This window comes from Rhizopus delemar, genomic scaffold (genome assembly GCF_000149305.1).
Source record: "Rhizopus delemar RA 99-880 supercont3.6 genomic scaffold, whole genome shotgun sequence".
NCBI classification, from domain to species: Eukaryota; Fungi; Mucoromycota; class Mucoromycetes; order Mucorales; family Rhizopodaceae; genus Rhizopus; species Rhizopus delemar.
Genome location: NW_027137832.1, coordinates 3,077,782 through 3,104,119, shown reverse-complemented (window position 1 = coordinate 3,104,119; position 26,338 = coordinate 3,077,782). Strand labels below are relative to the sequence as shown.

Sequence of the window (26,338 nt, the reverse complement as noted above, 5' to 3'; positions counted from 1 at the left end):
ACAACCACAACCACAACCACAACCACAACCACAACCACAACCACAACCACAACCACAACCACAACCACAACCACAACCACAACCACAACCACAACCACAACCACAACCACAACCACAACCACAACCACAACCACAACCACAACCGTGACCATAACCACAACCACAACCACAGTCATAATCACAACCACAACCATAATCACAGTCATAATCACAGTCATAACCGCAACCGCTGCCATAACCACTGTCACTGCCATAACTGCAGCCATATCCACTACCGCAACTATAACCACAACCACAGTCATGGCCGCAAAGTGCAGTATCTGCTTCATTTTTTGTTCTTTTTTTATATTTACTTTATATATAAATCTGTTGTTTTTAGTCAACTATTTCATTATTTTCTTTTCTTTTACTTTTTTATCGTAATCGCTTATAATATTATCATCATATCAATCATCAACTGTAATCTTATATTTGTTTATCTTTATTTAAACAAAATATTTACTTTCTTAACAATATCACCCATTTTGTTCAAATTTCATTATAAATAAATTGAAAATCCATTGGAAATAAATTGAAATCAACTCAACCCCTTTTAAAATAACACGTATCTTTTGCAAATAGTATCTGTTGCTTATGCGACTTATATCAAGTCATTAGTTGTTAGCAATCTCCCACTTAATTTGTTTTATCTCGTAAGAACCAAAAAACCACTATAAAATTCAACCAGACTTAAAAAGTTATCCTTTTTTTTTTAATATTATTATATTTGCTGCTATTTGTATTCTTTTCAACTTAATTAGCTATAGTTGTAGATCTAGCATAAATAAATTTTAATATGAATATCTGTTCCTGCTTATGCAAAGTAGAATATTTAAAATTATTTCTTGAGTACATCTCTATTTTTTTCATTTATGTCTCATTGTTTCATTTATTTTATGTTTATGCTATATTAAAACCAACTTGTAAACGTGTTAAAGGTGTGAATTTAGTTTATCACCCGAATAATAGTGAAAAAAGGACTATAATCAATCTTTGTAAGCCATTCACTACTATCATTTCTTACAAGTTGAATATGAATCATCTTTAAAGTATGTTGGTATACGACAATAAGCATAAATAAGCATAAATAAGCATAAGCCTAAGCCTAACCTTATAAGTACAAGTATAAGCATAAGTATAAACATAGATCACTATGTGTGAAAATGTCTTTTTGTCTCGTTTACATATCAAATGGGGTGCGCCTAGTGTGTCCGGCATCACTCCGTTCACTCTGGTTATTCCCAAAAGTAAGCAGGTAACCCACAGGATCCTAGGGTCTAACCTGTACTAGTCAGTCCATATAAACATTCTTCTATTTACTATCAAATGAGAAAAGTCGGAGAGGGGAAGGCAGGATTTGAACCCGTGTCCAGAGAACGCTCAACCCATACAGTAGTTGCTAGAGGTACAAGCGCTAACCCATCATCAAGAACATCTTGGGTTCAAGACAGCCTATCCGCTTCGAGTCATATTAGCGATCAGCAGACGCTTGCTTACAAAGATTTCAGTTTTCCATGGTCAGGTGGTTGAGATATACGCCTTTCAATCAGACTATGAGGGTTCGATACCTGATATCGACGTTGACTTTCAGAAAAAAAAAAAAAAAAAAGAGGAAAGAAAGAGGAGAAAATGGAAAATTGCTCTTTTATATTGCGGAATTACAATTGTGACGTGTAAAACACACAATAAATTTTTTATTTCACTGTCACTTGGAGCTTGACTGTCAGATAATCTTCTTTTTTTTTTGAAGTATATGCTAAAGAAAGTAAATAGCATGAATAATTCATATAGTGAAGCTTTGTCAAAGTGAAAGACACTGTATAGTGTGTCATAATTTGTTTTAGTTGCTATGTTTGAGGTTTTTCTTTTTGGTATCATACCTTAAATTATAAATGCAACAGCCAATAGCTATTTAGAAGCAAAAAAAGCGCAAAAAGTGTGTCATATCCCACCAATCACGGCTATTGATTATGAAATTGCGTGATTTTTATCAGCAATTATGTTATCATTACGTTTTCGCCGTACACTTCATATTTCTATAAATATGCCAGACTAATTCTTTTTTCTTTTTTTTTTTGCTTTTATATTTTTCTCCTTTATTCTTTTTTTCTATTACTCACACTATGTCTGATTTATATCTCGAACCTTATGTTGAAATTGCCTCTGGCAATAATTCTAGTGAATTGGTAGAGCCAATTGTTGCGATTGGTACTCGTACACGTTTACGTGAAGGTAACTTCATTATTTGACATAAATAATCATCTGATATTTTTTTAGACGAAGTTGAACATATAGTGCGCCCCATGAATGCTTTGTCTGTATTGGATCGTCAACGTTTTTTCAATGCTGGTGGTACAGTGATGAACGTCATATAATTATATGCCTAATCAATGATTCATAGCATCCATGGGAATTGAGGAATTTATGCATCTTTCATCCGGTATGAATCGACAGGTATCCGATGATATACTTCAGCATATACTTGGATGCGTTTACGACAACAGCAGTGACCAATTATCTCCGGTATTTGTTAACAACAGCTGCGAACCTGTTCCTGGTGATATCCGTATATCCACAGACATTGACTCCTTTGCATACGTTAGTAGCGACCTGCCTTTAAAGCACTCATGTACATTGGATATCAGACCACCATACAGTAGTAGCTACACGACTGATACTGGAGTAGCCTGGTCTCATGAAAGATATACGAACGATGTTAAAGTTGGTGTGCACAAAATCTCCAATGTTCAATTTTTACATAGCGAAAGGCTTCAGGTACTTTTTTTTTTTTTGAAAAAACGAATCTTAAAGAAAGTTGCTAGGTTGCCATTTTCTTCCCTGGAATTTATCGTGAAATGGTTCAGACAGAAAGTGCACGCCCATCATACTTTATACCTGTTCTTTATCATGAAAGGTTCGTCAATATGGTCCTTCTCCCTGCTTTGGATATTATCTTTGATACGTCAGTTGTACCAGTACCTTTAGACTACCAATCAGCTGCTGATTTTGGGTTGGGGAAGGGCATTAGCTTAAGTATGGAAGAGGTGTCGCAGTTGATATCTGCTATGAGGGGTATCCTTTCACGTAACTCAAGTCTAAGTGCTATATTTGGCGACTTCTTCTTTGTAACGTGGGGTATGGGTATGAAATCCAGGTTTGTTGCGGACGAGAATTTTGTGCATGCCTTATCTTCACAAGGCTTCATATGGGACAAAATGGATCTTAGCAACCTCTATCTGGACTTAGGCATCAACTTTGCAAGCCCTCAACTTGGTCTTACAGGATTATGGTCGACTGGAGAAAGAAAAGATTTTCAGTCTATACTGGAATTGCTTTTTGAAGACGAAAGCTTTCATAAGAGCATGTACCGTCATGATCCTTTTTGTGGTCATTCAGGTATTGGTGGGTTCAAGTACGGGAATCGCAAGTCCGGTTTTATTCGGGTCTCCGCGTACTCCCATGCAAAACAGCCTTTTTACAGCCGTAGTACATATGGAGAGAGACATGGCAAAGATTTTGATGCTGACGACGTATTCAAGGTATCCCCAGGATTTATTAAGCATGTAGTAAGTAATTATTTTATTATGTAAACCGGGCTGTAGCTTACTTTAATATTTAGGCCAGGATGAAGCACTGTTTGTCATTGATGAAGTATAAGTCATATGGAGTGCGATTGGAAGTGCGCTTCACAGCGAATCATTGGGATGCACTATATAATCATACTATGGATTTGGCCAAGTATGTAATTGACATCGTACATATAAATATTTAACGCTATTTCTTTAGAAACCATCTTCAAGCACATGTCAATTGGTACAAGTCTCATGCTCTTTCATCCTTTGTTGAAAAGCGTCTGGACTCTTTAGTTGCTTTAGCAAAAAACATCCATAGTCAGAAAAATTCTCGGTATACAGCACGGCAACTTACAGGTGTAGCACTCATTGCCTTTATGCTGTCTTCATTGGTACACCGACCATCTGATCGTAGCTGGTGGAAGCCATTCGCAGATCAATTGAAAGCGAAACGGTGCCGCAAGTCCATGGCTTTGTTCACACCTGATCTCTTTCGGTTATCTGAGGATGGTTCCCGCTGGTCATGTACGGTGAGCTTAAGGCAGAGTTTAGATGGTGTCTTGCATAAGGACATCATCAACAAAATGACACCTGAGCTTGCTGATGGAATTGAATTGCCTGAATGGCATTACCGCATGCCAACCCTCTTTGCATTGACAGAAGCTGTAGATTTGAAGTTTGACCTTGGTTTGTATGCTCCGCATATAAATTTATCTAGCAAGGAGAATTACTACTGGGATCGTGCTGTGCTTTTTCTAAGTCATTATGGTCTAAGCGATACTTCGGTAGAGCCTTTTGTCAACTTGATCCTGCATGAAGTCCTATGCAAATTTTCAAAATGGAACAAGTATTGCAAGGATAAACGATCATATCAAACACTTATGGCATATGGCTCCAACTTTTTTTGTGATAAAGAGTATCTAAAGGACATTTTAAAGGTATCATCTTAAACATTTGAGTAGTTTTTTAGCTAAATCTTTGATAGAATGATCATTATACCTTAGCAAAAACCCCTCACGTAAGAAGACAAATAGAGGACCTACTCCTTCCTGGATATGGTCAAATATTAGAAAATCCTGAGTCTGTTGCTTTTCAACATGCATCAAGTTCATGGAAATTGTTACAAGCTCGGGCATGCTACATTATACTATGCATTAACAACCCACATTTAAAATCAGACTTCATCAGATTTCGCCTAGCTATGCTCAAATATATCTATGAAAACTTTGAGTTTATCCCAAAAATTGCAAAGGACAGAATATGGACTGTAAAAAAAGGGCTACTGTTTTATGAAATTTAATTTTTTTATGTATATTATGTCTTTTTATGCTTTTTCTTCTTTTATTTTCAATATGCAATAAATAACAATAAACACCCATCAATATGTATTATTCCTTCTTTTAAATCTTTCATTGTCTCTCTCACTTATAGCCATTTTTTTGATCCAACGAAACATCTTGGTAGCCACTGTGTAGCAGACATCATGCTTTAAACGAAGAGCGTTGTTGTTGTCCTTTATAGTTTATGTTGTCATTTGCCTGTAGATCCGTTGGACATAAGCACCTTCTAATACGTCACATTAACTATAATATGTTTTCATGAATTGGAAAAGGCAAACATGAACTATTGTAAAGCGACCAGTTGTATCAAAAGTATAGTGAGCTGCGCTATGTCGCGCTACGTAAGTTATAACCATCTAATTGTTAACATTGTAACACGCTTCTAGTTTGAGAGAAGCTATTGTAACCACGATGGTTTCTATACAACGCCTACAACAGTAGATGAAAGAATATGAGCAACCTTTTTGTGGTAGGGGCATTTTTTACTCCAACCAAAAGCCCAATGCAAACTGCTGGCTTGAGCCCCAAGTATCATATCTTTGAGGTAGTATATCCCATTGCAGTAAAGATTTCATGTATTATCTCTGAGAATGGAGGGAGGGATGAGGATGCGAATTTAAAAATTTGGCTTTGGCCAGCATGAATTACGACTGGTGACTATAGGCTTGCAATTAAATTAGCAAAAAGGAACATGAAAGACCACATAAAGTACTTGACCAAGACTGTGATCATTGTTCGTTACATATGTACGCAAATACAGCTTCAAAGTCCTTGGCCGCTTTTGTTAGTTCAACTTTTCATGCTCTTCTTAATTGATATGCCTAAATCTATATCGATAAATAACCAATTCAGAATAGAGGCCGCACTATTTGACAACCGAGGCTAAATGATATTTCGCATCATCATCGTGTGCATTTCAGTAAACTTAAACGATATACTAGATAGCTTTTTTCAAAGTCATATCTGTAAAATAGTAAACATACTTTTGACTCTGTTGCTGCAAAAGATTATACTATGCTACAAGTCAATACTAAAACTTTTACTGTATATTAGAATGCAGAACAGTGCACAAAAGATTAAACTAGGACTGACAAAGCTACGTACTCCAAAATTTAGAATGATAGGATCAGCATTTATCATCCTAGATAGTCTAAGCAACTGTCAACCCCAAAAGTAAGTAGACGAAAGACAGTTGACTGGCTATTATTTCTGTTGTTCAACTTCGGATGCATTTATTAGATCATTGACAAGCTTTAACTTAATCATTTACTCATCATCATCCTTTTGTTGCCGATTCTATACTTTTGATATTGCTGCTCGCAAGGAATACAAACAGATGCCACTTTTTTATTTACAAATTGGGGTACTTTCGCAACATAAAGAGTTCTGAAATAAAGAATGGCTAATATCTTATATGGCTGCTATTACTTTTTACTTAACCTTTTTATGTCATTTACGGATTAAAAAATGGACAGCTACTTTTACATTAAAAACGTGCTCTATTTTCTCCTATATAAAAATTATCACTTCCTGTAGACAATGACACTAAAGGTAAGCAACTGTGAGTAGTAAATTTCCACAGTAGGTAGAAATTTGTAACCACTCCAATATGTTAAGTTTGAGTAGATAGGATTTAACACCGAGCCCAACTTGTTTTTATACCAATTCATCTTGCTCATTTCTACTGTCTTTTGGCATATCATGAAGACACAGTGCTATTGCTTTGGATTGTAGGTTTACAAATAAGTTTAGATGATGATAGGTCTTCCTAGTCTATAACTAATTTTGACAACAGCAGCTTACTCTTAAAATCAGCCTATACTGTTTTTTATTTATGCCTAAAATGCTTCAGTCATAGCTAACTCTTATCGCCTTAACTTTATAATCAGTCCAGATTACTCGTCATAACCTTAAAATCGATCTTTGATAAAAATATTCATCTCTTAGGATCAATGTTCTGTTCATGTTCCTTTACGTACGACATTTTTTGGTGGTAAAGGCATGTACCCATCATTGTTCCATGGTATGGCATGAAGATAATAACTAACATGTATACTTTATACTCCCTATATTACCTAATCTTTGGATAATATTTTTTAAGCCTTTAATTGAACTACTGATCAGGTTCTAACAATTCAATATATGCAAACTCGAGTGCTTTCAGTAAGCTTATACATACAGTATTTAGTACTATAGCAATTATTTTCTCTTAGCTTTTAAGTTCACGTAGCCTTATGCAGTTTATAATGCACAAATATGCATATACTTAGACAAGTACACATCTATCCCTAGCCAAGAAGGCCAAACAAAACCCTTCATACAAAAAATTGTCGTTTTCTAAATCTTATCAGGAAATCCTCAATGTAAAATGAATTTACTAAAGGACATTACATTGTGCTCTGCTTCAGGGGCTTGATCATTGCACCTTCAATCTTTTTATAGTAAGGAATACAGATCCCTATCTTCTAAACTAACATAAATTCTGGCTATGTAGCTAATTGATACTATTAAAGCTACCTAAGCTAAAGCATAGTGATGTATTTGGGTATATAACAACATAGAATACTTGGAATTTCCATGTCCCACTCCCAATAAAATACCGCCTAGACCGCATCCTGCCTGTCTTCCTTTTTATGAGAAAAAAGGTGAAACTGCAATTAATCCTTAAATTTAATGCAAAGGAAACATTTTTTTTCAACGGCATCTTTGTCAAGCTCATAAATTTAAGCTCTGAAAAGCTTTAAATGTAGCTTAGCCCCTTATATGAATCAACAAGACATTACCGGATATTGATTATTTATTTTTTAGTAAAATCATCGGTCCATAGAGAAATTCACAAAATTGCATTTATCTCTACGTCTATGCATGTGAAATGCATAAAGCTTACACCAAACGATAGAGAAAAAAATTAGCTTTTTGGCAGTATGCTTTTTGCAAAAAAGAAAAAAAATTTCGCAAAGATATTTAAAGTTTTGCTCAGATTTCTACTTTCTGAGTTTAAATTGCTTTCACAACAGAGCAACTCTGCTAGTTCTCAGTGGAAAAGCAGTGATCAAGTGTTGGATTTATTCTTAATCATTCATGCTGGCTTCGAAACCCATAACTTTATTGCTTAGAACACTTTAAATGTAGCTTCGCCTGTTATATACGCCTACAAGACATCGCCGAACATTGATTATCTATTTTGTAGTAAAATCATCGGTCCATAGAGAAATTCACAAAATTGCATTTATCTCCACGACCATACCATCAACATTTATGAAATTTGCATCAAAAGATGAAGAAAAAAATTAGCTTTTCATTGGTATGCGTTTTGCAGAGAACGAACGTATTTACATGGAGATATTTAAATTCTTGCTCAGTTTTTTATTTTCTGAGATTAAAAAAATTAATTTCAGAATAGCTCCACTAGCCTTTACCAGAAAAGCTGCTATCAAGATATTAAGCTTACTATCCGTCACTTACGCTGGTTTTGATGCATTCACGTAAAAGTTTATAAAGTTCCCTACAAATTAATGTAACATGAAAGGTGTTTTGTTAATTAAAACAGAAGAAATCGGTGCATAAACAAAGTAAGACAATAAAATAACTTTTTTTCTTGCTTTCTAGTTTTGTTTTATATAATGAACCAAGCACCAAAGGCACAAAAAGTAAAAAGGAAAGCTCAAGCGCTGGTCAAATGTAAGTTTATAACAACAAAAATAATAACGAAGTCTAATGTCGGTTTCTTTTTTTTTTCTTACATTAGGAATTCCTAATGGGACACATTCGGATGACGAACATGAACCTCATGGGCAAAGTTGTTCTTTTCAACATGATGAAACTATAATAATATCAAATTTATTCTGTTGCTTGTTGCTGAAAAGTTCTTTTTGGTAAAGAAAGTTGTCATTGCCCCACATCTCTAATGGCTAATGGTAAATTAAACCCATGTGCAAACATAAAGTAAGTAATGAACGAGTATAAGCTTAAAGATATATATTCTTTTATATTATTTGTCATAAAAAATAATAAAGTGGTCTATTTACTTGAAAAACAAAAAGTATTTGTATGTATTTGTTAATTATAACTGCCTTGTAACAAAATGTTAGCAGAGCTTCTTTATTATTTTATTCTTTTTAAAGCACACATGTATTCTTTTATTATAATGTAAAGACATTTGCATTTCTATAAAGTATATTTGTTGCTAGATTACTGTTTTCATTGAACAATGAACTTTCTATAGCTAGACTTTTTTTTTACGAAGTCTTTTTTTTAACCAAGTCTTTTTCTTTACCAGTTCAATTTTTTTTCATAAACATGACTATTTTGTTACGTTCAATAGCACGTTTATAATAACCTACGCTAAAAATCATAAATCACCTTCCTAATATGTATACTCCTAAGCAAAATAATCGCAAATTGCTTTTGATTTCCGCATTTTACTCTCAGAAATAAAGAAAAGAAAATGTCCGTCTTTCAACAATAGAGGGGAACAGGCTTACCAAAAAAAGATCATTTGAAAAAGCAAAGACGCTTTTTTAAAACGTGGATAACTTTATGGATATCTACCCTACAAATGAAATAAAAACATGTTAAATTTCTTTATTTTTTTCGCACTTGAAGCTTTCTTCGACATTCGAAAATGACCAATACATCGGGAGTTAATTTTTTTGCCCAAAACCATAACAATCTCTTAACCACGAAATGTTCAATCTAGCGACATGCTTTAACAAACCAATTCGAGCAATTATTTGCAGTGACCAAAAGAATTCGAACAATTATTTGTTTTGGCCAAAACAACCTTATACGTTGTACTGAATACTCTAAAGTTCAATATTAAGTTAGACTTTTGTTTGACTTAGTGGCAAGGTTACGGTTGTTTTAGTTAAGAGAGGAGGGTTCGAAACTCATAGTGGTACTCAACCTTAGTTCTACCGTGCAATGCGGTTTTACATCCTTTAGCTATGAATGGGGTGCGGTTAGTGTTTCTACCCAAATTATGAAATTAAGCAGACAACCCAAGGATTTTAGGGTATAACCACGAAATGTTCAATCTAGCGACATGCTTTAACAAGCCAATTCGAGCAATTATTTGCAGTGACCAAAAGAATTCGAACAATTATTTGTTTTGGCCAAAACAACCTTATACGTTGTACTGAATACTCTAAAGTTCAATATTAAGTTAGACTTTTGTTTGACTTAGTGGCAAGGTTACGGTTGTTTTAGTTAAGAGAGGAGGGTTCGAAACTCATAGTGGTACTCAACCTTAGTTCTACCGTGCAATGCGGTTTTACATCCTTTAGCTATGAATGGGGTGCGGTTAGTGTTTCTACCCAAATTATGAAATTAAGCAGACAACCCAAGGATTTTAGGGTATAACCACAACCACAACCATAACCACAACCATAACCATAACCATAACCACAACCATAACCACAACCATAACCATAACCATAACCATAACCACAACCATAACCACAACCACAACCACAACCATAAGTGTACTTACTGTAGCGTTCGCTGCGTACTCCTATTCAAAGTAACAATTCTACCGCATATCAGCATTTGGTGAGAGACATGGACAAGACTTCCAGCCAGACGAAGTATTCAAAACTTCAGAAAGCTTCATGAAGCACGTAGTAAGTGAAGATTCTACAACGTACATCAGGCTTTAGCTTATAATGATATATAGAACAGGAAGAAGCATTGTCTATCTTTGATGACATCTAAGTCATATGGGGTACGGCTTGAAGTGCGTTTCAAAGCAAGTAGCTGGGATACGCTCTATAATCGAACTATGGAGCTAGCCAAGTATGTTTTTAACATTGTATGTGTAAATATGCCAATGCTATTAGTTTAGGAACTCTCTTCCAGGACATATAAATTGGTACAAGTCCAAAGCTCTTTGGTGCTATGTCGAAAAGCGTCTGGATGCTTTAGTTGCCTTAGCAAAGAATATGAATAGCCAGAAAAATTGTCGCTATACAGCACGACAGCTAACAGGTGTAGCGCTCATTGCATTCATGCTTTCTTCCTTAGTTCACCGGCCTTCTGATCGTAGCTGGTGGAAGCCATTTTCCGATCAATTAAAATCGCATCGGTGCCGCAAGTCGATGGCTTTGTTTGTACCCGGTCTGTTTCAATTATCTGAGGATGGTTCCCAGTGGTCATGTGCTATTACTATGAAGCAATATCTCCATGATATATTCCATGAAGGTATTATTCAAGAGATACTGCATGATCATGACTACGTAGCCGAGTTGTCTGAGTGGCATTATAAATTGCCGATACTCCTAGAAAAAAATATCGCAGTCAACAACTTGAACCTCGACCTTGGTCTTTATGATCAATACATAGACCTAGTTAACAAAGTGAATTATCATTGGGACCATGCTGTGCTCTACGTAGGCTGCTATGGCTTGACTGATGCTTTGGTAGAGCCTTTTGTGAACTTGCTTATGCATGAAGTTCTATCAAAGTTCTCAAAATGGGACAAATACTGCAAAAATAAAGAATCCTACCAAAAACTTATGGCATATGGTTCAAACTTTTTTCGCGACAAGGAGTATCTGAAGGATATTTTGAAGGTATCATCTTAAACATTTGATTACTTTTTTAGCTAAATCTTTGAAAGGATGGTCATTATACCTTAGCAAAAACCCCTCATGTAAGAAGACAAATAGAGGACCTACTCCTTCCTGGCTATTGTCAAGTATTAGAAAATCCTGAGTCCGTTGCTTTTCAACACGCATCAAGCCCATGGAAATTGTTACAGGCTCGGGCATGCTATATTACGCTATGCATAAACAATCCACATTTAAAATCAGACCTCATCAGACTTCGTCAAGCAATGCTCAACCATATATATGACAAGTTTATGTTTATCCCAAAAATTGCAAAGGACAGAATCTGGACTGTAAGCAAAGGTCTACTCTTTTATGAAATTTAATGTCCTTTATGTATATTATGTATCCTATGTCTTTTTATGCTTTTTTATTTTTTTATGTTCAGTATGCAATAAATATCCATCAATATGTATTATTCCTTCTTTTAAATTCTTCATTGTCCCTTTGGTTTATAGCAATTTTTTGATCTAACGAAGCATCTTGCTAGTCACTGTGTAGCTGGCATCGTGTATTAAGCGAAGAACGTTGTTATTGTTTGTAGTTAAAACTGTTATTTGCTTAAAGAGCCGTTGGATGTAAGTGCATTCTACTATGCCATTTAATTATAATGTGCTCTCATGAATTGGAAAAGACAAAAATGAACTATTATAAAGCGACCAATTGTATCAAAAATATAGTGAACTGTGCTATCCCACGTTATGTAAGATTGTAAGTATCTAACTTTTGACATTGTAATACGTTTCTGGTCTGGGAGAAGCTGTTGTAATCGCGGTTGTGTCTATACAACGCTGTCAATAGTAGGTGAAAGAATATGAGCAACTTTTTTTCTAGTAAGTACATTTTGCACTGTATCAAAAAGTCCATATTGTAATAGACGAAGATAAAAAGAAATAAAAAAGCACCAAAACGATAATTACTTTGAGATACTTTTTATTCTTGATTATATCCAAGTTAAAGTTGTCCTTTTTTCAATCAGGATTTAGGTGGAATATTTATATTCTTTTGAATAATAATTCATGGGGACGATTGAGTTAAATCAATTGGTTCTTTCTTGATGTTTCATTCTGGATTGGGGCATTGTCATCATATCTTGTTCCATGGAATCTTATCTTGTATAATTATATTATAAATCGTTGTTCTAAGCTACTAGTGTTGCATTTATAAATAGTCATCCATGGAATCGTTGTTTAAGACGGCACTTGTATTTTGTTCCTGAATGGTTATTGGGTTTGAGTAAACTCGGTTACTAAATAAGTACAGAAAAACTGAAACCTAATAATGGAGACAACAGGAGCTATTAAGGCACCAATCGGATTATCGATAGGATTATTTCTCAATCATTCGTTTAGATCAATAAAGTTACTATGCAAGAAAAACAATATTCTATTCTGACATACATAGTCTCAATGCAACTTAATACATTGGATCATAAAAGAGATTATGCAACGACTCATTACTATAACAAGTTGGTATTATATATGCAAGACATTCATTACTCTTTATGATATAATTCATCGTCAGATCTTTATGATTCAACTATGCTAGTGTTGGAGATGTTTGGTTTATAGCATAATTTATTATTTTATTATGTCTACCTATAACACATATCACCTGTCGATTTGAGACTTTCGCGACATATCTCTACGGTTGCATATCCCGCTATAGTAAAGATTCATGTGTTAACTCTGAGAACTGAGGAGGGAACAAGGATGCAAATTTAAAAATTTGGCCTTGACTTGCATAAATTATGACTGGCGACTATGCGCTTACATTTAAACCACCAAAGGATATCATGGAAGGCAACATAATATACTTGACTAAGACTGTGAGCATCTTCCGTTACATATACAAGCCAGTGCAACTTCAGAAGTCCTTTTCCTTTTTGATTGTTTAATTTTTCATTTTGTTCTTTATCGGTATGTCAAAATCTATATCAATGGATAAACAATTCAACATAAAAGCTGCACTACTAGACAGTCGAAGCTATATGATATTGCACATGAGCATCGTGTGCATTTCAGTAAACTTAAAGGATATACGTGACAGCTTTTTTCAAAAAAGTCATATCTGTAGAGTAGTAAACATAGTTTTGACGTTGGTGCTGTAAAGGAGTATACTAAGTTATACGTCAATACCAGCCATCTTACTCTATCTTATAATGAAGAACAGTAGTCAAAGATTAAGCTAGGATTGACAAAGCTACGTGTTTCCAAGTATAGAGTGATATGATCAGTGTTTGTCATCTTAAAGAGACTAGCCAATTGTTAACTCTAAAAGTAAGTAGTCGAAAGATAGCTGACTGGTTATTATCTCTACTGTTTAACTTCAGATGTATATATTAAATCATTGACAAGCTTTAGCTTAACCATTTATTCTTCAGCATGACATCGCTATCGAGTCTATATCTTCTATATGAATACTTACAAAGTACACAAGCAGATGCGACCTTTTATTTACAAATTGTGGTACTTTCGTAGTATAAAGAGTTCTAAAACAAAGAAGAATGACTAATGCTTTATATGGCTGGTATTTCTTTTTTATTTAAGCTTTTTATGCCATTTTCGGATTAAAACATGGACAGCCACTTTTACATTAAAAATGTGCTATATTTTATACTATATAAAAGCCATCACTTCTTGTAGACAATGACAATGAACTTAAGCAACTGTGAGTACTAAATTTCAGCAGTAGGTAGAAATTTGTAATCACTCCAATATGTTAAGTTTGAGTACATAGGATTTAACACCGAGCCCAACTTGTTCTTATACCAATTCATCTTGCTCACTTCTACTGTCTTTTGACATATTATTAAGACACAGTGCTGTTGCTTTGGATTGTAGATTTACAAATAAGTTTAGATGATGATAGGTCTTCCTAGTCTATAACTAATTTTGACAACGAAGTTTGGCTTTGGCGACAGCAACTTACTCTTAAAATCAGCCTATACTGTTTTTTATTCATGCCTAAAATGCTTCAATCATAGCTAACTCTTATCGCCTTAACTTTCTAATCAGCCCAGATTACTCCTTATCACCTTAAAATCGATCTTTGATAAAAATATTAATCTCTTAGAATCAATGCTCTGCTCATGATCCTTTACGTACGACATTTTTTGGTGGTAAAGGCACGTACCCATCAATGTTCCCTGGTATGTCATGAAGATAATAACTAACATGTTTATATTATATTAACACTATTTCCCAATCTTTGGATAACATGTTTTAAGCCTTTAATTGAACTACTGATCAGGTTCTAACAATTCAACATATGCAAGCAAACTCGATTACTTTTATTAAGCTTACACATGCAGTATTTAGCATTGTAGCAATTATTTCCTTTTAGCTTTTAAGTTCATGTAGCATTATGCAGCTAATAATGTACAAAGATGCATATACTTAGACAAGTACACATCTTTCCCTAGCCAAGAAGGCTAGACAAAACCCTTGATACAAAAGACTGTCGTTTTCTACTGCTTATCAGGCAATCCTCAAGGTAAAATTAATTCACCAAAGGACATTACGTTGTGTTCTGCTTCAGGGGCTTGATCATTGCACCTTCAATCTTTTTATAGTAAGGAATACAGTTCCCTATCTTCTAAACTAACATCAATTCTGGTTATGTAGCTAATTGATACTATTAAAGCGGCCTAAGCTAAAGCATAGTGATGTATTTGGGTCTAGAATAACATAGAATACTTGGCATTTTCATATCCCACTCCCAATAAAATACCGCCTAGACCGCATCCTGCCTGTCTTCCTTTTTATGAGAAAAAAGGTGAAACTGCAATTAATCCTTAAATTTAATGCAAAGGAAACATTTTTTTCAACGGCACTTTTGTCAAGCTCATAAATTTAAGCTTCGGGATGATTTAAATCTATTTTAGCCCCTTATATGAACCAATAAGACATTACCGGATATTGATTATTTATTTTTTAGTAAAGTCATCGGTCCATAGAGAAATCCACAAAACTGCATTTATCTCTACGTCTATGCATGTGAAATGCATAAAGCTTACACCAAACGATAGAGAAAAAAATTAGCTTATTGGCAGTATGCTTTTTGCAAAAAAGAAAAAAAATTTCGCAAAGATATTTAAAGTTTTGCTCAGATTTCTACTTTCTGAGTTTAAATTGCTTTAACAACAGAGCAACATTGCTAGTTCTCAGTGGAAAAGCAGTTATCAAGGTGTTGGATTTATTCTTAATCATTCATGCTAGCTTCCAAACCCATAACTTTATTGCTTAGAACACTTTAGATATAGTTTCTCCTGTTATATACGCCCACAAGACATCGCCGAACATTGTTTACTTATTTTTTAGTAAAATCATCGGTCCATAGAGAAATTCACGAAATTGCATTTATCTCTACATCTATGCATCCGAAATGCATAAAGCTTACACCAAACGATAGAGAAAAAAATTAGCTTTTTGGCAGTATGCTTTTTGCAAAAAAGAAAAAAAATTTCGCAAAGATATTTAAAGTTTTGCTCATATTTCTACTTTCTGAGTTTAAATTACTTTAACAACAGAGCAACATTGCTCGTTCCCAGTAGAGAAGCAGTTATCAAGGTCTTGGATTTATTCTTAATCATTCATGTTGGCTTCCATTCATACATGCAAGCACTTATGAAGTCGTATATAAATTAATGTAAAGAATGATGACATTGATAACATATCTAATGGCTGGTAGCGAATTACATCCATGTTCGAGCAGAAAGTAAGCAATAAACTAATCGAGGCCTGTAAATATCTTGTTGCTTTTTATTACTCCCCGTAAAGAGTAATAAAATAACCTATTTACTCGAAAATTAAAACGGAGTGCTTGTATCTTTTATTTATAACTGCCTAGTAACAAGAGGTCGGCTAAGCTTCTTTTTTTTTTTCTCTTTTTTTTTTTAGAACAAACATACATCCATTAATTATAATGTAAAAGCATGAATATATTTATAAAGAATCTTTCTTAAGCCAATAATTTCATTTGAATAAGTAACCTTGATAGCCATTCTTTTATTACTTCCAATTTTTTTGGTTCCATTTTTCAAACTATTTTGTTACGTTCCCTTGCGTGCGTCAGATGATCTAAGCCAAAACCCACATGTTATTGTCCTATCATTCATTTTTTGAATAAAGCAATCGCAAAAAGCCTTTTGGTTTGTGATACTTTAAAATGCTGTCATATCCCAGCATACTTTAATCATGAATCATCTTCAAGTTATAAGAAACTAGAATAGCGAATTCTTTTCCAAGGATTCATTACAGTCTTTTCTCTGTCACCCGGTCATAGATAATTTTACTCCTTTTACGCAGTACAGACCGGATTAATGTAGCCTCTGATGCTATAACACATAGATGAATAGTAGATCAACCTTAGAAATGATTATAAATAGTCGACCTGCATAACCAGGAGTACATTATATTAAAATTTATTTACATTATGTCAATAGCTACAGGTAACTAAAGCGCATTGAAAAGAACTTATCAAATCTTCTTGAATAGGATGTAAATACTAGATACAATGGTATTAAATAAGAGCAAATATTTCGTAGTTTTGTTGAATTTTATAGTCTTTTAATTTTACAGACTAACACACACGTCAATAGAATACAGCTGTATTGCTTACAAACTAAATATTTACAAATGAGTTTGAATAAGAATAGATACTAACAATTATCATAGTCCTGTACAGACAATTGTAACTTTCATCTCAGCAGATCGTTATCGAGAACAGTTTATAGATATTTTTTATAAATGTCAGATCATATTAGTAGCAATTATGTTTTGTCATGGAATCTGCGGGCCTGCCCAAAATGATCTAAATAGCCGTGAAATCATTCTTTAATAAACGTATTCGGCATTAGAGCTATTGTTCAGTCACTTTGATTCCTCATTATCCGCTTTTAATACTTAAAACACGTCAGAAACTACAACCTTTGCCTTTAAGAATAAGATATCAATCCTTGAACAATAAAGTGATAGACTCTCCCAAAAATGACCATCTGTAGCGGAAGAAACAAATTTCAAAGCATGAGTATGCGCCTTACAATCATACAGATCAAATTACTAAATTACTTTCTTTTTACGGCGTCAATAGCATCAAAATACAAATTTAACAAAATAGCAAACATTTAAAGGTTGTACCAAAACATGAAGCAATTCGGTACAAGGCTGATTCCCAATAAGACTTTATGAGGTAACGAACGGCGTAATCATCTCCAGCCGTACAATCCATTCGTTAAACAATTACCTGAATACTGCCACTTCTTATAGTAGGAACGTCCTACACCTATTCCTGCTCCTCTAATCAAACCATTCACTAAATCGTAAAACAGAAGCTTAGAAAAAAAGTCCGCTAGACAAATGAAACAAATTGTACCACATAACCCCTTAGGCATATACACCTGAAAAGATATTTCTGAACACAAACTGCAAAAAAATATGAAGATTTGCGCGCAGTAACAAGCACTCATGATAAAACCACAACCACATCTACAATGTCAACCAGACAAGTAAGCATCGATCAGGCTTAACTTTAGGCATAAGCCAAAATTTAGCCATAAGCATAGCCATAGCCATAAACATAGGCCACTAGGTGTAAAAATGCCTTTGCCTCATTTATGTATCAAATGGGGTGCCTCTAGTGTCTGAAATCACTCCGATCACTCCCAAAGTAAGCAGGCAACGCTAGATTTTGGTTTTTAGCCATAGCCGTGACGCTAACTATAGATACAGTCATGAAAAGTGCTCCAACCACAACTCTGAAATTAAGCGGGCAACCACAGGATTTTGGGGTTTAACCAGACAAGTAAGCATCGATCAGGCTTAACTTTAGGCATAAGCCAAAATTTAGCCATAAGCATAGCCATAGCCATAAACATAGGCCACTAGGTGTAAAAATGCCTTTGCCTCATTTATGTATCAAATGGGGTGCCTCTAGTGTCTGAAATCACTCCGATCACTCCCAAAGTAAGCAGGCAACGCTAGATTTTGGTTTTTAGCCATAGCCGTGACGCTAACTATAGATACAGTCATGAAAAGTGCTCCAACCACAACTCTGAAATTAAGCGGGCAACCACAGGATTTTGGGGTTTAACCACAACCACAACTGTAGTCACTGCCATAGTCACGACCGCAATGGTCATTACTATAACCACAACGAACTACAACCACCGGGTCTTTAAATTAATATCAGATAAAGGTAAAGATAAAAAAATAAAGGGATCAGGAACTTTTTATGAGAAGGTTGCCTGTTTATTGAATAAAATATATAAAATAAAATGTGAGTAGAACTGTGCTGTCCTTTTTCTTCATCTAAATAGTTGGGATATTTATTGTTATTTTAAAGGTTGGCTTGTAGTAAGAGAGTTAAATTGGGTAAAGTTTGCTTGTAAAGCTTGATTTAAGGTTGTAATTACCTTGTAAGTTGTTGTTTTGTATGGAATTTAAGCAGATGCTTGATAAGTAGTGACCACCAGATCTTATGTGTAAGATCAATACGATATTTCTTGATAAAAGTTAAAGTAGAGTAAAAAGTTTAGGTAAACAGGGACTTTCTTGTTAAAGTTTGTTAATTATTGAGTAGAAATATATGATTTATTTAAACTGACTAACATTTTCTTTACAAAAAGATGGGATATATATATGAATATTTTCTTTTTTTTTTCTTTTTAGCTTTTCTTATTTTTTTTTTTTTTTTGACTTTTTTCATTTTTCAACTTTTTTCAATTTTCGGCTTTTTTCATATTGTAACTCTAACGTTTTTGTTGTAATGGCCTTAAGAGTTTAGAAGTAAATTTGACTTTTCTTTAGAGTGTAAAAGAATTTGAGATCAAAGATTTGTGTTTAAATGAATAAATTTGGTTTGCTTGTAGTAAGTGACCACCAGATCTTGTATTGTAGATCAAACAGTAAAACGTAATAAAGTGTTTTCTTGATAAGAGAATATAAAAGTGATACGATGAAGATAATTTGACTTCAAAGGACTTGACTTGCTTGAGTTATAAAGTAAAGATCAAAGAGTTTTAATAAAGAGGAACTCGATGTTTATTTGAATAAAAGATATTTTTCAAGTGAAGTTCAGCAAAATTATAAGAGGGGATATTTATATGATTATTATTTTTTTGTGTTTTTCTATTTTTTTTTTGGTTTATCTTTAGGGACTGAGGTCCCTCCTTCGACTGAGTCCTTTCTTCAGCAAAAGTTACACCAACTGCGTCACAACAGTATTTGAACATCCAAAAAAAGTACAATATAGTCTTGTCGTGTTCTTTATAGTAATGTATGTAAAAGGAAATATAAGTATATGGTCTTAAAGATTAAGTAGTAGATAATTGTCCTTTTATTTCTAATAATTATTGGGTCTATTTATATTACTTTACAGAACTGAGGTATATACAAGTATTGTCATAATTCATGAGTCATGTTGATATTGAATATAAACAACTCTCTTGTGAGTCATAGCTTGTAACTTGTTGAACATGAACTTCATTAAAAGGAAAGCAACACAAATATCCATATATAGAATAAAAAGATATTGTAATTTTCTTTAATATATTGCTTGTTTGCGGGTTTAGGTTTTTAAGTATGTAAGTTTTGTCGATAGTGACCACCAGATCTTGTTAATAGTAGATCAAACTTGTTAGAATAGGTTAAACTCTTGAGGTTTAGGAATAGGTTTACAATGAAGATTATTGACTTCAAGGGACTTCAGTATTTAAAATAGAACACAGACCAAAGAGTTTCAATTGAACGCTTGATGGATTTATTGTTTTATAAAATAAAGAAAATATAAAAAGAATATAAAATTCAAAAGTAAAGTGAAGTGAAATAGGGATAAGATATAAGGGTATTTATATGTTTTTGGTTTTTATAATTTTATGTTGTTTTTGGTTTTCAAGCAAAAGAGTTGATACTCCGTTTTCAAATAGGTTGTTACGCAAAAGTTCATTTTCTAACTGGCGTGGTACTAAAAAAACTTGACTGTATATCTTTCAATATGACAGTCTATCAAAAGTAGAATGAAAAGTGTGACATCAAAAGTAACTACAGAACAAGCAGTTTCCGTCTTTCAAAGACTTATACACTGCGGCTAGAGTGGATCGAACACCCGACCTTTAGATCTTCAGTCTAACGCTCTCCCAGCTGAGCTATACCCGCACCTTTCTTTCGCTCTTCTGACCGTTACACAAGGTATTTATTTTTCTACAACATTCCACTGCAAATAATTGGTGATTTTCAACATCCACAATCAGTTGTTGTATCTAATAATCAACGTTTTTGACGTCTTTGATTAAATGAAAAAAATTAACTTTCGCTGTATTGGTCATTTTCGAATTTTAAAAAAAGATTCAGGTGCGAAAAAAATAAAGAAATTGAACAATACTTTTGTTTTTTTTGTAGCGTAAGTATTCATAAAGTTATTCATGTTTTAAAAAAGTGTCTTTTTTTTTCAAATGGTCTTTTTTTGGAAATCCTGTTCCCTCTATCGTTGAAAGACCGATATCTTCGTTTTTTTTATTTTTGAGGGCAAAATGCGGAAATCAAAAGCATTTTGCGATTATTTTGTTCAAAAGAATACATATTAGGAAGGTAGTCTATGATTTTTAGCTTAGGTCATTACAAACGTGTTACAGAACGTAACAAAATAGTCGTGTTTGGGAAAAAAAAAATCTGGTAAAAAAAAGACTAAGTTAAAAAAAAAAGAAAAGAAAAAAGTATAGCAATAAAAAGTTCATTGTTCAAATGAAAACAGTACTCTAACAACAAATATACTTTATATTTATGCAAATGCTATTACATTATAACAAAAGAATAAAAAAAAAATAAAGAAGCTCTGTTAACATTTTGTTACAAGGCAGTTATAATTAACAAATACATACAAAACTCTTTTGTTTATCAAATAAATAGATTGCTTTATTATTTTTTATGACAGATATAATAAAAGAATATATGTTTTTAAGCTTATACTAGTTCATTACTTACTTTATGTTTGTACATGGGTGTAATTTGCCATTAGCCATTAGCCATTAGAGATGTTAGCAATGACAACTTTCTTTACCAAAAAGAACTTTTTAGCAACAAGCAGTAATATAAGATTGATATTCTTATAGTTTCTTTAAGTTGGAAAGAACAACTTTGCCCATGAGTCTCATGTTCGTCATCCGAATGTGTACCATTAGGAATTCCTAATGTAAAAAAAAGAAAAAAAAAAAAAAAGAAACCAACATTAGACTTGGTTGTTATTATTTTTTTTTTTATAAACTTACATTTGAACCGTTGTTGAGCTTTCTTTTTTATCTTTTGTATCCGCAATGTTAAATATGCTCTCTGAAACAAAACAAGGGAAAAAAAAACCAGTTCTTTTGAACACGTAAAATTGTTACTGTTTAGGAACCAACTTCCAAATTTAGTATATTTGCTTTAGTTTTTTTGATCACGCATTTTTTTCTATCTTATTCCTCTACTAAATCCTGAATATTATTTTTTTTGAAATGAACGCCACCAACAACAAAGTTAAATGCCAATGCACCAAATGCAGCAGCTGTCCTGAAGGATTCAAGTGGATTGCAAAGAAAACCGCTAACACTCATAAGCGCATAGACAAAGTTGGAGAAGGTACAATTTTCTTAAAGAAATGCAGCAAGACTAAAGTGCAATTAAAATAGTTTTGAGACAAAGAAGCTTTGAAAACACCTTCGAGCAACCCACCACGTCTACCGAAAGAAGCACGTTTGAAGGTATATTTATAAATCCACCCCTTTTTTTTTATTAAACAAATTTAGAATTCGACATTGATGCTGACATGGATGTCGACATGGACGAAGAAATGACCAACGACCAACAACTGGCGTATTTCCTGGTCCTTTACCTTGTGCTTTTCCAAGCAAAGCACCTTTCAGTTGAAGCCGGTGAAGACTTGTTGGCCTTTCTTTCCTTTTTCGTTCGTGCTCTTGGCCATGGCATGGAGATTCCTACAAAGATCTCCACTGCTCGTACCATGGTCAATTATTCCTCTGCCAGTAGTGGTGTCTCCCGTTTCCTTGTCTGTTCTCTTTGCAGAAGTGTGTACGACACAGGGAGTTTGCATACTCGACAATGCCCTTTTGTTAGGTTTGCAAACAACCCACACAGACAAGAGCGCCCATGTGGTAATTCACTTTTTGTTGGCAGCAGCCTGAAGCCCGTCCTTGAGTTCCCGTACAACTCAATTGTGGAAACGTTGAAGAAGTTCTTTGTCCGTCCGAACTTTGAAACAGAGATTGAACAGTGGAGAGGTCGATATGTGGAGGAAGGTGTGTTGTATGACATCTATGATGGTCGAGTCTGGAATGAGATGGTCGACTCAGCTGGGGAGCCATTTGTGAGTAAAAGACGATCATTAATGGTGTCATTGAACGTTGATTGGTTTCAACCTAGTGATGGTATGCACTACTCTTGTGGTGGTGTATATCTCACGATTAACAACCTTCCAAGGAGTTCTAGGATGAAGGTTTTCAACATCATCCTGGTTGGTATGATTCCTGGGCCTGGCGAGCCCACGGATGACCAGCTCCAAAACTTTTTGCGACCAATGATTGCAGAGCTGAATACCTTGTACGGAGGTATGATGATGCCAACGTACCAGAACAGAAACGGTGAAATGGTACGTGTTGCTTTGATGTCCGTTAACTGTGATATACCAGCAGCTCGCAAAGTAGCTGGGTTCATGGGTCAATCCGCGCACAAAGCCTGCAACAAATGTTCCACTGTGTTTTCGCGAATCAGTACTGGTGCAAATTCAACGAAGCCAGATTTTTCTGAATTTGACGATGAGCACTGGATTCTGCGAAACAATACCCAGCAGCGCCAAGAAGCATATGCTTGGCTAAATGCTACTCACATTACGCAACAGCGAACCCTGCAGACGGACACAGGAAGTAAATGGAGTGAACTTCACCGACTAGAGTATTTTGATGTCGTGAGATTGACAACCGTTGATCCCATGCACAATTTATTTCTAGGTACGCCAAAACGAATGGTTGAAGTTTGGGTAGATCACGGGCTTCTTACAACAGCTGATTTCAAAGCCATGGCTGATGAAACAGCTTCAATTGCTATCCCTTCACAGTACTGTAAAATCTCTAAAGGTATACAAGTATAAAAGAATTTGTACTATTATGAATCTGAACACTAATTTTTTTGTTATAAAAAAAAAAAACGAAAAAGGCAAGATTGAAAGTACGTTTAGCAATATGAAGGCTGATGAGTGGAGAACGTGGTGTGTTGTGCTTTCGCCTTTTCTCTTAAAACAAAGATTAATCGGTGAACATTTCATCAATTGGATCAGATATGTAGAAGCAGTAAGGTTGGTGACTGGTCCTTTAATCACAGCAGATGAAATTCAGACAGCACACTCCTTATTTAAAGAATTCGGCAAGACCTGTGTTCAACTCTATGGAAAAACATGTATAACACCTAATATACATATGCACATGCATTTGAAAGAATGCTTTTTGGACTTTGGTCCCTCCTATGCCTTTTGGCTTTATGGTTTTGAACGATTGAATGGTGATGTCAAAAAGATAAATATCAATTACAAGACAGGCTTCGAAACCACCTATGTCACTATGCTTACTCAAACCATTCATACGCAAGATATAATACATTCATTACCTACATTCATTAACAACAACGATCAAGGCATGCTCCTACTGATCAACTTCATAAAGGAAATAGGCGAGGTTACGAATGACGAGAGTGGTTTAACGCCATTTGATTACTCTCAATTCATAGACGGGCCAAGTCTATTTAACCTGACGATTACTGGTAGTGAGCCTCTGCCACCACAAGCCCTTCCTTCAAAAATTAACAACAAACAAGAACTTTTATGCCCTGAACACTATGAAGCCTTACAAACTTTTTATATGGATACCTATGAAATACCTATTATGAATACAATCAGTACAACTATAAAATCATTCAAAAAAATTAACTTGCTTGGACAACACTACCAACAGTCAGACAATCATTCATCATCATCATGCATTCAAGCCTTTATGAACAATCAATTACGTATTGGTCAAATATCATACTTTTTCAGTCATTCATTTAACAACTCAACTCATTATTTTGCATTCGTCAATTGGTACAGCCATGCGACTCAACATTTTCCCACCTTCGATGGTACTGGCATCCAAGTGTGGAAGAACCAATTTGATCCAGTTTCAAGCAACAGCATACTTCCAATTTATAGAATCTTCAATCCTGTTGCTGTATGCCCATATATCGATAAGCACCTTCTTACTCTCGCTCTGCCAAGACGAATTTATATGTAACAACTATGCTAAATTATTCAAACCTTCTTTTATTACTATTATTATTATTTATTTTATTATATATTTTACTAAAGAATCATTTATTAGACTATTATTGTTATTTGTTTTTTTTTTTAAAAAAAAGGATTTTATTCAATTTGCAGAGACAACAAAAGAGGCAGCAAAAAAAAAAAAAAAAAAAAAAAAAGGAAAAGAGAAAGTAAACGCTTACTGCATGGGATTAGCAGCAGCAGAAGAGGAAGAGCCAGAGACCTCAGCCGAAAAGCCAAGGCCAGGGGAAGAAAAGGCCCAAGAGGGATAATCCTCATGGTCAAGGTTTGTAGGGAACTCCTTGTCGAAGTATTCCACCACCCTTCTTGTTCTATTGATGGTGCCTTTTTTCGACAAGGAATTCCTCCATGCTTTTTGAAGAACAGCATGGAATTCGTCCACCTGCAGATTAAGTAAAGGTATATTAGAAAATAAACACTATTACAAAAATATTACTTACTGCTTTGCTTCGAAATAGTGGTCTTTTTACTACAAACACAGGACCATGTTCATCCTCAGGACCATCTTCTTCCTCTGACGTCCAATCGGTCATCAGAATTTGTTTTCCAAAAGGAAAACGAGCTTCAAATTCCTCAGGGGCCGCATTGTAAGCATTTCGCCTCATGGCGAGCTTCTAATGTAAAAAAGTAATGTAAGTACTTGAAACACTATATATTTCAATCTTTAAATACTAATTACTTACTGCATGCACACGACTACGACGCGTTGAATCTTCTGACGTAGCCGTTAGCCCCTTACTTTCTCTCACCATGTAGTTGAATTTGTTTCTGACCATGCTGCGCATGTCAGAAACAGTAATGCCAGCAGAAAATGGCTCCTTCTTGGCAGCTGCTACAAGCAAATCCCTGACCTTTGCGTTTTGCTTGTAGCGCAAGACCTCCTTCAGGTCAAAGGTGACACCACGAGGAACCAAATGCTCTCTATAGTACTTCAATATAAAAGCCTATGGTTCAAAAAGGTACAAAAAAAATTTTTGTTATTATTTTGCACATGCTAATTTGTTTTTTAAATTTAAATTACACTTGTCAAGGCCTTATTCTCTTTGACCTCAGAAGGTTGCTGCCGTGGAGGCTGCTGTTGGGGAGGCTGCTGCTGCTCTTGTTGCTGTTGTTGCAGCAATTGAGTTAGCTGTGTTGTAAACATAGTTATTTTCTATAAGATATCAGTTGTATTAAAATAAATAACGATACACAAAGATTAAACTATGATTGAACAATTCCACACTTTTCCAAATTTAGAACAATAAGATCAGTATTTGTCATCCTAGCGAGTCTAATCAATTGTCAACCCCAAAAGTAATTAGATCAAAGTTAATTGACTGGTTATTATTTCTATTGTTCAACTTCAGATGCATATATTAGAACATCGACAAGCTTTAGCTTAATCATTGGTTCTTCAGCACGACATCGTTGCCGAGTC

At 34.5% G+C, this 26,338-nt stretch overlaps 8 protein-coding genes and 1 non-coding gene across 9 annotated transcripts; 6 read left to right on the top strand and 3 right to left on the bottom strand.

Annotated features, from left to right (window-relative positions):
* On the top strand, nucleotides 1-716 carry RO3G_09191 (uncharacterized protein; the record flags this gene model as incomplete). The annotated part of the gene is made up of 2 exons (XM_067663776.1): nucleotides 1-316; nucleotides 622-716. Coding segments are annotated over 2 exons (411 nt in total), but the record flags the coding sequence as incomplete, so codon positions are not given.
* A 476-nt stretch (nucleotides 717-1,192) lies between these two features.
* On the top strand, nucleotides 1,193-1,569 carry RO3G_09190 (uncharacterized protein; the record flags this gene model as incomplete). Its single annotated transcript, XM_067663775.1, has 2 exons — nucleotides 1,193-1,286; nucleotides 1,376-1,569. The coding sequence occupies 2 exons, from the start codon at nucleotides 1,193-1,195 to the stop codon at nucleotides 1,567-1,569; spliced, it is 288 nt and encodes a 95-aa protein (XP_067519876.1).
* A 593-nt stretch (nucleotides 1,570-2,162) lies between these two features.
* RO3G_09189 (uncharacterized protein) lies at nucleotides 2,163-4,561 on the top strand (the record flags this gene model as incomplete). The annotated part of the gene is made up of 6 exons (XM_067663774.1): nucleotides 2,163-2,271; nucleotides 2,317-2,391; nucleotides 2,441-2,814; nucleotides 2,862-3,605; nucleotides 3,659-3,777; nucleotides 3,826-4,561. 6 exons carry the CDS (start codon nucleotides 2,163-2,165, stop codon nucleotides 4,559-4,561), a joined length of 2,157 nt encoding a protein of 718 aa, XP_067519875.1.
* A 4,013-nt stretch (nucleotides 4,562-8,574) lies between these two features.
* On the top strand, nucleotides 8,575-9,165 carry RO3G_09188 (uncharacterized protein; the record flags this gene model as incomplete). The annotated part of the gene is made up of 4 exons (XM_067663773.1): nucleotides 8,575-8,632; nucleotides 8,818-8,896; nucleotides 9,076-9,100; nucleotides 9,142-9,165. 4 exons carry the CDS (start codon nucleotides 8,575-8,577, stop codon nucleotides 9,163-9,165), a joined length of 186 nt encoding a protein of 61 aa, XP_067519874.1.
* A 1,136-nt stretch (nucleotides 9,166-10,301) lies between these two features.
* RO3G_09187 (uncharacterized protein) lies at nucleotides 10,302-10,430 on the bottom strand (the record flags this gene model as incomplete). Its single annotated transcript, XM_067663772.1, has 1 exon — nucleotides 10,302-10,430. The coding sequence occupies one exon, from the start codon at nucleotides 10,428-10,430 to the stop codon at nucleotides 10,302-10,304; it is 129 nt and encodes a 42-aa protein (XP_067519873.1).
* Nucleotides 10,431-11,046: 616 nt separating this feature from the next.
* On the top strand, nucleotides 11,047-11,532 carry RO3G_09186 (uncharacterized protein; the record flags this gene model as incomplete). The annotated part of the gene is made up of 1 exon (XM_067663771.1): nucleotides 11,047-11,532. The coding sequence occupies one exon, from the start codon at nucleotides 11,047-11,049 to the stop codon at nucleotides 11,530-11,532; it is 486 nt and encodes a 161-aa protein (XP_067519872.1).
* A 9,106-nt stretch (nucleotides 11,533-20,638) lies between these two features.
* On the bottom strand, nucleotides 20,639-20,711 carry RO3G_19098. The gene has a single exon. It is a non-coding gene; the product is annotated as a tRNA-Phe (tRNA).
* A 1,334-nt stretch (nucleotides 20,712-22,045) lies between these two features.
* Nucleotides 22,046-23,694, top strand: RO3G_09185 (uncharacterized protein; the record flags this gene model as incomplete). The annotated part of the gene is made up of 4 exons (XM_067663770.1): nucleotides 22,046-22,169; nucleotides 22,220-22,291; nucleotides 22,337-23,470; nucleotides 23,555-23,694. 4 exons carry the CDS (start codon nucleotides 22,046-22,048, stop codon nucleotides 23,692-23,694), a joined length of 1,470 nt encoding a protein of 489 aa, XP_067519871.1.
* A 1,187-nt stretch (nucleotides 23,695-24,881) lies between these two features.
* Nucleotides 24,882-26,062, bottom strand: RO3G_09184 (uncharacterized protein; the record flags this gene model as incomplete). The annotated part of the gene is made up of 5 exons (XM_067663769.1): nucleotides 24,882-24,903; nucleotides 25,080-25,300; nucleotides 25,359-25,532; nucleotides 25,602-25,862; nucleotides 25,940-26,062. The coding sequence occupies 5 exons, from the start codon at nucleotides 26,060-26,062 to the stop codon at nucleotides 24,882-24,884; spliced, it is 801 nt and encodes a 266-aa protein (XP_067519870.1).
* Nucleotides 26,063-26,338: the final 276 nt, after the last annotated feature.